This window comes from Lathyrus oleraceus, chromosome 6 (assembly GCF_024323335.1).
Source record: "Lathyrus oleraceus cultivar Zhongwan6 chromosome 6, CAAS_Psat_ZW6_1.0, whole genome shotgun sequence".
In the NCBI taxonomy this organism is placed as follows: Eukaryota; Viridiplantae; Streptophyta; class Magnoliopsida; order Fabales; family Fabaceae; genus Lathyrus; species Lathyrus oleraceus.
Window position 1 is genome coordinate 171410288 of NC_066584.1, and position 14829 is coordinate 171425116.

The 14829-nt window shown below is 42.6% G+C and overlaps 1 protein-coding gene across 1 annotated transcript; it reads left to right on the forward strand.

Annotated features, from left to right (window-relative positions):
* The first annotated feature begins 3670 nt into the window (after nucleotides 1-3670).
* LOC127094596 (uncharacterized) lies at nucleotides 3671-7252 on the forward strand. The gene is made up of 4 exons (XM_051033413.1): nucleotides 3671-4570; nucleotides 4703-5016; nucleotides 5707-6289; nucleotides 6674-7252. The coding sequence occupies exons 1-4, from the start codon at nucleotides 3671-3673 to the stop codon at nucleotides 7250-7252; spliced, it is 2376 nt and encodes a 791-aa protein (XP_050889370.1).
* Nucleotides 7253-14829: the final 7577 nt, after the last annotated feature.

Genomic DNA, 14829 nt, shown 5'->3' on the forward strand with positions numbered 1-14829 from the left:
CAAAATTCTGGATCTGGCATGAACCATGTAGGTCGAAATAACTAATCACAGGGAATCCCCACCCTACTACCTACCCTTACAACGAATAATCAGGCAGCCTTTAGACAACAAATGGATGCCAGTAACCATGATATGGTGGGAATTCTGGCCAGAGAAATGAATACCATTTTCTCTCCTTTAATACAGAATGTGAATAGGACCAATATTGACAATGCCCAAACATACCAACAATTGTCAGCACAGATGGGACGCATAGCAGATTTTCTAGGCGCCCCACAACCTGCTGTTCGACGCAGGCCAAACCAGGTTATAATCCAGGGAGAAGAACCAGCGATAGATCAGGTTCGACCATAAAGGCAAGCCCCTGACGAATGAGTCACGGGGGCAAGATTAGAACAACAACTAATTCGACAGGAAGTCCCTGAAGAACAACCTAGGAGAGTGATAATGGTTAATAGAGACCAGGACGCAGACGAAGTAATTCATAGGGTCATGCGGGAAAACATGATGGAAAATGACCTAACCAGTATGATAGAGAGAATCATGGCCCATAATGGTCTAAACACAGGACTTCGACAGACAAATTATTCTTCTCCTCTATCAGAATATGTCCTGCAAATAGAATTACCAAGGGGTTGTAAATTCCATAAGCTCACCAAATTCTCAGGGGATACTAGTGAATCCACTATAGAGCATATAGCCAGATACATGACTGAGGTAGGGGATTTGGCGAACAGTGAGAACTTGAGGATGAAATATTTCCCTAGTTCTTTAACAAAGAACGCCTTCACGTGGTTTACGACTTTGCCACCAAATTCCATAGATGCTTGGCCCCAGTTAGAAAGATTGTTTCGTGAACAATTCTACATGGGCCAAACTAAGATAAGCCTTAAGGAATTAACCAGCATCAAGAGAAAATTCACTGAACCTATAGATGATTATCTGAATAAGTTCCGTTTGTTGAAGTCTAGATGTTTTACAATAGTGCATGAACACGAGTTGGTCGAAATGGCCGCTGGAAGTCTGGACTATTCCATCAAGAAAAAGTTAGATACCCAGCATCTAAGAGACATGACCCAATTAGCAGATAGGGTTCGACAGCTCGAACGCTTAAAATCTGAAAAGGCCAGAGCGAATAAGATTTATAAGAAAGAGAGGGTTGCTTATGTCGAATTCGAAGACGAAGAGTCTGAAATTGTTGAAGACCCCTATGGTCTTGAGGAATTCAAAATAGATTTGGCAGAATTAAAAGAAGCACCACCCTACGCCTGCAAATTACTTACACCGTCGAATGGCAGAAATCCTATCGAAACTGAAAAGAACGAGAGATTTCCCAAAAAGACTTACACATTTGATGTTACCAAATGTGACGAGATCTTCGATCTACTAGTAAAAGATGGCCAAATGATAGTGCCTCCTAATACCAAGATTCCCCCGTTAGAACAAAGAAAGAAACGAGGTTTCTGTAAATATCACAGTTTTTTGGGCCATAAAACTTCACAATGCTTTCTTTTCAGGGATCTTATTTAGAACGCAATCAGAGATGGCCGCCTCAAGTTCGCCGATAAAGGAAAAAGCCAGATGAAAGTTGATACTGATCCCCTTAACATTGCTGAGACCAACTATGTTGAGCCTGTCGAAATCAACATGGTTGATGTAAGGGAAGTGGAGGCTATAAAAGCAACAAGAACTGGAGGCTACACGCTGAATGGAAAGCAGGCTACTGATGGCCTAAGTAACGACGTTTCCTTTGGAACCTCTGTCAAAGGTAAACAGGTTGCTAACGTCGAACCAAGGGCCACTGAAGGTCTCAAAGGAACAACAACCGAGGCCACTGAGGGCCTAAGAGAGAAGTTCGAAGCAATTTCAATCACTGATGGCGCCAGTCTAGGCGTCAACATGGTAGATCTGAAGCAAACTCCCCTAGAAATGGAGGAAGTGGAAGAATGTTTGAAGATGGAGCAAGAAGGGATGAAGTTTGGATATCCCAAATCCAACGAAAGCCTACATGAGTATCTCTAGAGATGTCACAAAAAGAATGCTGACATGTTATTGTACCCAAGATGCAGCATCAGGATATCTCGAAGGGTGGCTGAGGATTACGAGAGATGGCAACGGACAAAGACCGAGAGAAACTGGAGGAAAGAAAGCCAATTACAGAAGGTGTATCCCACACCAGGAGAAAGCCTTCTGGGTTTCATTGTGCGCTGCTACAAATATGAAACGGAATGTTTGATGTGTCCCAGGTGTGGGACAGTGTACAATAGAGAATTAGCCGAAGCATTCGAAAGAATCCCATATGACCAAGGTTGGGACAAACATGGAGGAAATCCAAACATGTATAGCTTCGACAAGAGGGGAGCACCTAGGAGGCCAGATAGCCCCCACCCAAGGGCGAAGAGAGTCATGTTTAAATTGCCAGCAGAAGTCCCTGAGGACAAGTGGACTCAGGCGGGACCAAAGAAAGGAAAGTGGAGGAGTTTTGAAGATGGAGGAAGAACCTCGTGGGCATACAGAAAACAATTTCAGGCGTCCAAAAGAGAGGCCATCAGGCTAGAAAATTACAAAGGAAAGAACCCTATGTCAAGATCCCAATGGAGAAGACACCAAAGGATGAGGAAAGCAGAAAGAGAAATGAATCTAAAAGAAACTGGAGAATCCAGCAGCGTCAAGAATCCCCCAAATATCATGGATTCGGCCAAGCCACCCGTAGGAAGAAAGTTATTTCCGGATGAAAACATAACTCAGAAGGTTCAGAAGGAACAAGTAAAAGAAGAGGAAATGCTCACAGACGATTTCGAGTCTGACGGAGTGTCTTCTGTGAATATGAATTGCAACATAGTCTCAGTCTTGCCGCACGAGTATAACCAGGAAACAGAGGTCGAAGATAATGAGGAAGCGGATGTTGCGGAGATGGCGAAGCATCAACTAGTGTGTTATTATGTTCTGAACAATGGTGCTGTCGAAGAACAAAATGTTATGTTTGAAAGGCCGCACCAGGGGATGCAGAGTCACCTCAAGCCCCTATACATTAGGGCCAAAGTTGGACAGGTGGGAGTGAATAAAGTCTTGGTGGACGGGGGAGCGGCAGTCAATTTGATGCCCCAATTCATGTTGAAGAAGATTGGGATGTTCGAAACTGACATCAAACCTGACAACATGGTACTGTCAAATTATGAAGGTAAGATAGGACAGACGTTGGGCGTCATACAAGTGGGCCTAACTATGGGGTCAATCACAAGACCAACGATGTTTATGGTAATACCTGCAAAAGTAAATTACAACTTACTACTGGGGAGAGAATGGATACACGAAATAGGAGCGGTCCCTTCGACCATGCATCAAAGAATATCTATCTGGAGAGAAGATGGCGTGGTAGAGAATGTCGAAGCTGACCAAAGTTACTTCAGGGCAGAAGTAAACCATGTGGACAAGAGAAACTCCGACAGGAATTTGGCGCACATAGGACCATGTTACCCAGCGGAAGAAGGCTACGCCCCAAATAAAAATGCCTTGTACTTCTTGACTCTCCACCCAAATGGCTTTCAGTGGGATAGGGAGATTATGGGAGACCCAGAAATAGGAGAATTATCGGAAATACGACCAACAGGCTGGGATGAAGACCTGTACTATGACTGAGTTTTCTTTCTTCAAAAAGATTTCGGCCTACATGGTTGAGAACAAAAGACAAGCGGCTCTCGAAGCCGAGATAACGAACATGGCTAACAAAGCCACATATAGTGAAATCTGTAATGCAGGACCAGGGGAGTTCTTTAAACCAAAACCCCCTGACGAACAAGTATCTGTGGAACAAGCAGAACAGAGATTGGACGCCATCTACGACGAAGAGCCTCTAGGATTTGAAAAGGATCCAGTAACGTCAAGTGCAAAGATGTTAGTGCAAGATCCTCTCGAAGAGATTGATCTCGGAGATGGAAGTGCAAAAATAATTACCTACATCATCGCTAAACTGGACCCCAAGTTGAAAGTGAGAGTTATTGAATTACTAAGAAAGAACAAAGATTGCTTCGCTTGGGATTACGACGAGATGCTTGGTTTGAAGAGGGACCTGGTCGAATTAAAGCTGCCTATAAAGGATGGCAAGAAGCCCTTCAAGCAGACTCCAAGAAGATTCGCACCAGAAATCCTCACGAAGATCAAAAAAGAGGTCGAAAGACTTCTTCGTTGCAATTTCATCAAGACCACAAGGTACGTCGATTGGATTGCTAATATTGTCCCCGTTATCAAGAAAAGTGGCTCTTTGCGAGTATGTATAGACTTTTGTGATCTAAATGCAGCAACCCCTAAGGATGAGTACCCAATGCATGTGGCAGAAATGTTGGTTGACTCAGCCGCATGCTATGAGTATCTCAGCATGCTTGATGGATATTCTGGCTATAACCAGATTTTCATTGCAGAAGAAGATGTTTCTAAAACAGCTTTTCGATGTCCAGGGGCAATAGGCACTTATGAGTGGATAGTCATGCCTTTTGGCCTAAAAAATGTTGGGGCAACATACCAGCAAGCAATGAATTCTATATTTCATGATTATATAGAGACATTCATGCAAGTATACATAGATGACATTGTGATAAAATCTACCTCAGATGAAGATCATTTATCCCATCTCAGCCAATCATTTGAAAGAATGAGAAAACATGGCTTAAAAATGAATCCTCTTAAGTGTGCATTCTTTGTGCAGGCTGGAGATTTTCTGGGCTTTGTGGTCCATAAAAAGGGGATAGAGATCAATCAGAACAAGACGAAGGCTATCATGGAGACCAAAGCACCATCAACCAAAAAAGAATTGCAATCATTATTAGGAAAGATAAACTTCCTAAGAAGATTCATCTCGAATTTAAGTGGTCGAACTCAAGCCTTCTCTCCCCTTCTGCGCTTGAAACAAGGGAAGTTCGAATGGAATGACGAACACCAAAAGGCATTCGACAAGATCAAACATTATCTGACGAATCCTCCTATCTTGGTACCACCATGTGGAAAGAAGCCTATGAGACTGTATATATCAGCTTCCGACACTATCATAGGTAGCATGTTGGCGCAAGAGAATGAAGCTGGCGTCGAAAGAGCCATTTATTACCTTAGTAGGGTTTTAAATGATGCAGAAACTAGATACACTTCAATAGAAAAGTTGTGTCTTTGTTTGAATTTCTCTTGTACTAAACTCAAGTATTATATAAAACCTATTGATTTATACGTCTCTTCGCATTTTGATGTCATCAAGTATATGTTATCTAAGCCAATAATGCACAGTCGAATTAGCAAATGGGCTTTAGCGCTCACTGAATACTCTCTAACCTTTATGCCTTTAAAGGCAATGAAGGGACAAATAGTATCAGATTTTATTGTAGACCATGCATTGGTCGAAAATCCTCAATTTAAAGTTGAGTTGAAACCTTGGAAATTATTCTTCGACGGTTCCACTCATAAGAATGGAAGTGGGGTTGGGATAATGTTGATTTCTCCTGACAGAATTCCAACAAAACTCAAATATAGAATTGAAGGTCCCCTTTGTTCCAACAACGAAGCAGAATATGAAGCTCTTATTGCAGGACTTGAGGCTTTGTTGGAATTGGGGCCAACTAGGGTCGAAATTAAAGGAGATTCAGAATTAGTAATCAAGCAACTGACGAAGGAGTACAAATGTATAAAAGAAAATTTGATCATGTACTTCGTCATTGCAAATAGGTTACTCAAAAAATTCGAATACGTCGACATAAAACATGTCCCTAGAATAAAAAACCAAGAGGCTAATGACTTAGCACAAATAGCCTCAGGGTATAAAATTTCAAAAGAAAAGCTAGAAGAACTTGTCGAAGTAAGAGGAAAGGCAATGGCTGCCAGATTATCTCCGACAGATTTGGAAAGCACCCAGTTAGGATATGCTAACAAAAAGGAGTTTGAAATATTGGCCATTGATACCTTGATAGATACAAATTGGAGGAATCCAATTATTAATTATCTCAAGGACCCGTCGACAGACACAGAAAGAAAAACCAAGTACAGGGCTTTATCTTACGTATTGATAGGGAATGAATTATTCAAGAAAACCCCTGAAGGGATCCTGTTGAAATGCTTAGGAGAAAGCGAAGCTTACTTGGCGTTATCTAGTGTACATAGTGGAGCTTGTGGAGCACATCAGGCAGGCCATAAGATGAAATGGTTGCTTTTCAGATATGGAATGTATTGGCCCACCATGTTAAAAGATTGTATAGAGTTTGCTAAGGGTTGCCAAGAATGTCAAATACATGCAGGAACTCAACATGCTCCTGTAAGTGAACTTCATACAATTATTAAGCCTTGGCCCTTCAGAGGTTGGGCATTAGATCTAATTGGGGAAATTAGACCCAATTCATCCAAAGGTCAAAGATACATACTTGTAGGAATTGACTATTTCACTAAATGGGTCGAAGCAGTACCTTTAGTAAATGTGGATCAAGAAACCGTTATCGAATTCATTCAAAGGAAAAATTTATACAGATTTGGAATCCCAGAAAGTATAACAACAGATCAAGGATCAGTTTTTACTGGTCGAAAGATGCAAGAATTTGCAAAGGAAATGGGGTTCAAATTGTTAACATCCACACCCTATTATGCTCAAGCCAATGGGCAAGTTGAAGTAGCCAATAAAGTAATAATTGGGCTAATAAAAAAGCATGTAGGAAAAAAGCCAAAAAATTGGCACAAAACTTTAGACCAAGCACTCTGGGCTTGTCAAACCTCCCCTAAAGAAGCCACTAACACTACACCTTTCCAGCTTACATTTGGACATGATGCAGTACTACCTATCGAAGTCTACTTGCAATCAGTAAGAATCCAAAGACAAGGAGAAATTCCATCTGATTTATACTGGGAAATGATGATAAATGAGCTGGTGGATTTGGACGAAGACAGGTTACATGCGTTAGAAGTATTAAGAAGACAGGGGGAGAGGGTAGCAAGGGCATACAATAAGAGGGTCAAAGGTAAAACCTTTACCATGAATGATTTAGTGTGGAAGGTCATATTGCCTATGGATCGAAAGAATAAGGCATTAGGGAAATGGTCTCAACATTGGGAAGGACCTTTTCGAATTCTAAAAGCCTTTTCAAACAATGCATACGAAATAGAAGAACTAGAAGAGGATCGAAGAATCCTAAAAGTAAATGGAAAATACTTAAAGAAGTATAAACCATTTATGCACGAAGTTAGAATCATAACAGTAAGTAAAAAACTGTCATGGCCAAAATGGTGAAGATATTTAAACTCAAAATATGTGCCAAAATGTTTTTTGTCTTAATCAAGTTACAAGTAAACAAGAGTCGAATAAAGCAAATACAGGAGGAAATCAAAAAGGAATAGTGGCCTTCATCCGATCATATTTCTTCTTCGCCAAGCCAATCTTATACTGAACAGCCGCTTGAACTCCTCTGAGGCGTGCAATATCTTCGTTCATAGCCGAAGCTTTTTCGACGTGGTCCACGCTTTGCTTCGCCAAATCATCAGCTTCAGTACTATCCAAGCCTCGGATAGCAGTCTGCTTCGCCTTAGCATCAGAAATATTTTGCTGCAATTCTGCAATATGAGATTCCCAGAGACGAATCGAAGCAGTGTAAGTGTCGAACTCTGCTTGGGCTGATTTTCTGGAAGCGGCTAACTCCTCAGAAGCTTGTGAAGTTCGAAGGGCATTGTCAAACTCAATGGCTTGAGCTTTCTCAGTCGATAGGAGCTTAACTTTGGCATCCACCTCCCTATGATATTCAGCACACACTTGGTCAATGAGGTTTTGAATATCAGTAAGGGCTTCACCTACATCAGTGGGGCAAGCAGTGATGTTAATCTTGCTTATCAGTTTCTTTATGCTAAAGCTCGCCCCACATTATTCCTTAGCTCGTCAAAGAGATTTACATCAAAAACTGCCTTCTTCACCTGCTGAAGGAGTTCGTCATGTGATGCTTCGTTTGCACTAGCACCAGATTGGGTCGAAGCTCCAAAAATACTTTGCTTTGAAGAAGACTCTCTTTGAGCCATCATTAACCTCACATACTTGAGGGGATCATTTTGTTTTAAAGATCTTTTCTCCTCCTCAGTGAGTGGTATGGGAAAAGTCTGGGTGATGGATGGTCGAATTTTAGTGGGATTTGGGACCGTATCGACGTTGGCATTACTAGTTCCAGTTTAATTTCCCTCAGTATCATCTTCTCCCATATTTATGTCTTCATCCTCTCGAAAATACCCCTCAATTTCATCTGAATCTTGATCGTCCTCATCAGCATCATTTGAAGGGAACGCAACTCTGGCAGGAGAATCACTAGGAGTATTCTCAGAGTTTTCTTTCCCTGTTGAGTCCTTCTTGTCAACGTGCTTCGAATCTCTTTTACCATCTTCACCAGGAGAAGAGGTTTCTTCTTCATTCTAAGCATTGTCTTCTTCAAGATTGTGAGCTCTAGTCGAAGAGCCTTTGTTTTGGATAGCACCGCTGACTGTCGGAGGAGGAGATGGATTCATGCCGCTCGAAGGATCGCTTTGATTGGCAGTAGAAATGAGGGGAGTGGTGGCTTTGTCCTGAAAATAAAATGTTAGATTGAAAATATGAATTTTTCGAACGATAGAACGCTGAAGGTCGAAGTATACCTGTTGAACCTATGGATCGGAGGCATTGCTTCCAATATGCTCCAACGCTGCAGCACCAAAAGGCTGGGATGGAGTTTTCTTTGGAAGAGGAGGGAGAGTGGTGGTTTTGACACCTTGTTGTTGATTCGGTTGGAAAGGGGCAACTGTTGCCTTATTCTTCTTCTATTTTTTCTTGAGTGGAGTAGGAGGAGTATCCTCTTGATCATCTTCGACAAGAATGACATTGGCAGGAGGGGTTTTCCTTTTCTTGGGTGTCAAGAGAGGTTTGCCACTACCCTGAAGAAAGAAAATTATAAATAATTAGAAAGAAATTCGAAAGAGACAGAAGTTATTTGATGTAATACCTTTGAACTCTTCTTCATTTTTTCTGGAGCGGCGCCAGAAGGCACTCCCTGGCTTGAAGAGGTAGTTGGCCTAGAAGCAGTAGTCGAACTAGCCTTCGCCACAAGTTTTTCTTTCTTCACCACCTTTCTTTCGACAGCTAAAGAAGGATGTGAGTTAGTCGAAACGTGCAAATGTTTAAAAGACTGGCAAAAAATGAAAAGGAGTTGTAAAACCAAGAAATCCAAACATTCCACACCTTCACATGTCAGAGAAGTAATTCTCACTGCAGATAAATCGAAGTGAAGGAAGCCTTTGAAACTGTCTAAGGTATGTTTGGTAGCAACTACTCTTTTTGCAGGCTTTTGTTGGTTATTTTTTAGTATGTTAAAAATGTTCCCACACGTGAACCAGTAAGGGTAAGGGGTGTAATACCTCAAAATTTGCCCCCCTCATGCATGCATTCATTTTTAGGTCATTTAACATTTCATATTGCATTTCATCATGTCAATCGGAATTAGATCCAAGAAACTTGAATATCATCCAAGACACTTTGTGGGTCCTATCTGGGTGATCAGTCAACACAAGGGAATGGCTTGAGATACTTCCAACATGTTCAAATGGGGTCTATTCATCAGTCAAAACGTTAATCTTGAAGGAGCAAAAGTTTGCTCATGAACTGTCATGCTCGCTAGGCGAAGCCCACGCGTTTCGAAAATAAATAAATAAATAAATAAATAAAATATAACAGAAAAATCTTGGACTTGGACCTCTCTCTTTTGAGCCCACAAAGTCACAAAAATCAGGTTATAAATTCTAGACTTCCATCTCCCAAAAACCCTAGGAAAAAGATAGTGAGAGAAGAGCTAACAGAGTTCAGAGCAACCTCCAGAGACTGAAAGGAACTCATCTGCAAAGAGCCAATTCCATCTCATATAAACCCTCAGATTGCTCTGCAAACCCAACCGGGCAATTCAATTTCATTCGATCTCTCCAATCAGGTTTGCCCTATTTCCATTACTCTATGCTTTCAATTTGAATGCTCTGAATGTATGAGGTATTATCGTTAGGTTTTGCATGTGGGCACATGTTTTAGTATGTATGTCATGTCTTGATGTGTGGATCCTTGCCCCTGACTTTGAATTTTGATACCCTTTTGATGCATGTGTTTAACAAGAGGTTTAGGCCTCCTACACTTGGTTGCTTTTTGTGAGCTCTTTTTGTGAATTTTAATGGCATGATTCATGTGGTTACATTTTGATTTGGGGCAACTCTTAATTGCGCCCCATCTTGTCACTCTAACCTGTTTGTTGAGTTTTTTTGTGAGGGCTCACATGACTCCTGAAAGGATAACTTGCTTGGCATTCCACTTTATTTGTGGGATACCACCTGGAGGTTTATTCCGATTACCTGTGCTGACTTGCTTTCTTTGGTGGTGCCAGCTTGAGAGATCTCTGGGTTTCTTGTGTCGTTAGTTGCTATTACTTCGGATCTTTATCTGTGTGGTACTTTTACATCTTTCCCGCATTTTACCGCTTTCTTAGCTGGAAGACCTCAATAGGAGGCAATGTTTTCTTTTGTTTGTTTACTTTTGTGCCCAAAGACCTCCATGCAGAGGCAATTGACGGATAAAAGGGATTAGTAATTAATCCCCTGTTATTCAGTGTCTCGTTCTTTATGCTCGCACTACGTGTCGATGCTTCAGAACAAAAGCCCAAGATCTTTTGTCCGGTCAGTCAGTGGAGAGGGTTCCACCTTTCTGAATCCCCACTTTTTGTCATGAGCTCACCCTGTCCAGGGTTAAGAGCTGTGAGGTCTTATCCTCATTACCCTTTTGATCTGCTCACCCTGACGTTCAATGTCAGTGGTTAAAAGCCCATTTGATTACCTTTCCATGGCTTGTTTGTCGAGGTTGATATGACCCCTCTGGACTAAAGCCCTACCCATGTATGTTTGAGCCCCCTGTTGGCGCGTTTACTTTAAGATACATGTTTTGTATGGTGTGATCGTTTCCCTATTAGATTGCTAGGCTTCGTACAGTCTCCCGTTTGCATGTCAATTAAGGTAGCACTGTTCCTTCGTCTAGGACTTCCTTTTTGCATGAGCACCCCAAAACACAACCCTTACCCCGTAGTTAGCCGAACTACGGCTTGCTCTGATTCTCATTCCAGATGAGATACGTAGGCATAAGACGCGATGTCTTAGCGAGCACACTCCTCTTTAACCCCTAGGTAGCCGAGCTACGAAGACTCTGATTCTCATGTTCAGATGAGATACGTATGCAGTGGATGCGACATTCGTGCGAGTCATTTTCTTTTGACCCCCCCTTTTAGTAAATAGTACATTAGATAAACCTACACCCTTTAGACAAGAACAACAAAAGTGGATCCTGTAGAGTACTACGGATGCGTAGGGGTGCTAATACCTTCCCTTCGCATAATCGGCTTCCGAACCCAAGATTTGGTTGTGAGACCTTGTCTTTTCCTTTCCTCTTTTCAGGTTTACTTCGAGCGTTTCCTTTCCCTCCTTTGGGATAAATAACGCACGGTGGCGACTCTTCTATCATTTCTTTTTTTCGTCGGTTGTTTTTTTTTCGCATTCTTTTTCAGGTTGCGACAGTTGGCGACCCTGTTGGGGACAATTCTTTTCCCTAGTGGGCCTTTCCTAGCGTTTGTTTGTTTATTGTCTATTGTGTGTTATTTATTTATTGTTTTGCATACTTATCTGCTTGCATTGCATCCTATGTGCGCTTTACTGTCTCATGCATACTGTGCTGGTTGTGCATCTGTTTCAGTGTTGGGTGGGAGTCACAAGAGGTAAAAGGCCCAATACACAGGCTATGAGTGAACTTTAGGACACCTAGGAATATAGTGATTCATGGGAAGCGGGTGGTATGGTGCCACTTAGCGGAACATGGTATCGCGAGCAATTCAGATTCTGATGGGGTATTATCGTTGCATACACCTGGTATGCATATGATGATATTCTTGAAAGGATTGTTTATCCTGCGTTTCTCTTGACCTTACCCTGGCCTAGATTACACCCGTGAGTGGGGCGGGAATGATCATTTACAGGTACTGATGGTGACTCGTTTTGTTGGTGACTGTGTCCTGTTGGTGACTTTTGTTTGGTTCTTGTTGGTGACCGTTGGTTCTGAAGTATGGGTTCTAAGTCGGTGACTGTGTTCTATGGTTCCCGGTTCAGAATTCATGCTGAAGTTCTGATCCTGTGCCTCGTGATATATAACCAACCCGGTTTTCTGGAGCAGAGTTTTGATCTCGTAGTACATTCTTCAGTGGGTTTCTCTTCAGACAGTGCAACCCAACAGATATTCAAGCAGATACAGCAACCTTGATTTGCATGTCACTGCATTGCATCACATCATTTGCATTCATATCATTTAACACATGTTTATCCATTTCTGTGGGGTTTATATCTTCTTCTTGATTCTAGTCGGGGTTTTTCTGGTACTTTTTAAAAGGGATATTTTATCTGATGAGAGACTGGAATCAAGGGGGTAGAATACCTTTGGAACTGATAAACATGTCATTGCATTTGCATATTCATTAGCATGTCTTACATAACAGGTACTGCCGCAATGTTCTCAGTTGTTTGGTGTTCCACTAGCAGGATAACTGACTCAGGCATTCACCGGTACGGTACCCGCAGAAACCACCAGAGAGCAATGGAAAGCCTACAAGCAGAGTTCGCCGAGATGAAGATCCGCATGAACCAATTCATGGATGTGGTTCAGGGGGTGGCTCAGGGACAGCAAGAGCTCAGGCAGATGATGCAGAGGAATCCCGCCACTATTCAACCAGAGACGTTGACTGACCCTCCAGTTGGAGAGGTTAACAAACCCAGTGGACCGGGGCCTACCCCGATCCTACATGTCATCTCCGATCAGCAACCCGTCCATGATGACCAGGAGGATCAGTTCCCCTTGCTTCAGGAAGACTTTGGTATGAGTCATGGTATGGACCCTGTGTTTCGGAGACTGGAAGAGAGGCTGAAGGCAGTAGAAGGACAGAATCCTCTGGGAGTAGACGTTGTTGACTCGGGATTGGTCCCAGGCGTGAGGGTGCCACCGAAATTCAAGGTCCCGATATTTTACAAATACAGTGGCAACTCTTTCCCGAAGACCCATGTGCAAGCCTACTTTCGAAAGATGGTTGCATACTCCGATGATGAAAAGCTACTTATGTACTTTTTCCAAGATAGCCTAGCTGGGGCATCCCTGGAATGGTATATGAGGCTGGACAGAGCCCACATCCGCTGCTGGAGGGATTTGGCCGAGGCTTTCGTGAAACAATATCAGTATAATGCAGACATGGCTCCTGACAGAACTCAACTTCAGAACCTGTCTCTTAAAAACAATGAGTGCTTCAGGGAATACGCTCAACGCTGGAGAGAGACAGCTTCTCGTGTTCAACCTCCTATGTTGGAGAAGGAAATGACTAACATGTTCATGAACACTCTTCCAGGACCTTACTTGGAGCGCCTGGTGGGTTGCAATGCCTCCAACTTTGCTGATGTAGTCTCTACCGGAGAGAGGGTGGAGAATTACCTGAAGACATACAAGACCCAGAGCGGAGATGGATCTTCATCAGGGGTGAATAAGCCGTTCATTCAGGGACAGAAGAGGAGAGAAGGGGATGCAAGTGCCATATCTTCTTATCAGAACAGGGCTAACCGGAGGAATAACTTTCATAGCTATCATCAACAACCGTACGTTGCGGCCGTGACCATTTCAGCTGCAGCACCACTACCACCACAACAATCGGGTAACAGACCCGCTTATCAACAGAGGCCAAGGACGATGGACCGACATTTCGACACTCTTCCAATATCGTACGCTCAGTTGCTTTCTAGTCTTCAACAACTACAACTTATGCAGTTACGCACTCTGGCTCCTCCCGTTGGTAGACTTCCGATGGGTTACGACGCCAACGCTAGGTGTAGCTTCCACTCTGGGGCACCTGGCCACACTATTGAGAACTGCAAAGCTTTTAAGCACGTAGTTCAGGACCTTATTGATTCAAAGGCCATTAACTTTGCGTCGGTTCCTAACGTTGTCAACAATCCCATGCCGCAGCATGGTGGAGCAAATGTTAACATGGTTGAAGGAGAAGCCAAATCATATGGCCAGGTCTCTGCGGTCAACGATGAAGATGGGGATAGTGATTGCGACATCGATAACCGGGTGCGTCCGAGGATCCCGGGTGAAGTCATCAACAATTGGTCTTCTGAGGAGATTGTCCAAGTCACTTTTCTGGAGGAGTAATTTTCTGTGTTTATTCATGCATATCCAAGTCTTACGTTCTGCCCATGGCGTAATGACTCATTGTAGGGCTCATCTATGTGGATACCTGCATTTTTTATCATAAATAAAGGACGTCTTTTTGCATTCAAATGTTTTGCTCACTGTCTTTCTATTTTTTATAGTTTTCAAAATCAAAAAATGTATTTGGCAATGTTTTGTTTAGTTTTCACTTCTTGTTCACACTCACAAGCACATACCATCACTCACGCAGATGCACGTCACTGGATCCTATTGATAACGGTTCTGCTATGGCTCGCTTCGACTTTGAAAATCCAATCTTTCAAGCTGAAGAAGAGGGTGATGAAGACTGTGAACTCCCTGAAAAACTTACCAGGTTATTAAAACAGGAGGAAAGGGTCATTCAACCGCATCAAGAGTCTGTTGAAGTGATTAATCTCGGCACCGAGGACGCCAAGAGAGAAATCAAGATAGGGGCTGCTTTGGAAGATAATATGAAGAAGGGGCTGATTGAATTGCTGCAAGAGTATGTTGACATCTTCGCCTGGTCTTATCAGGACATGCCCGGGCTTGACACAGATATTGTGGTACACCGT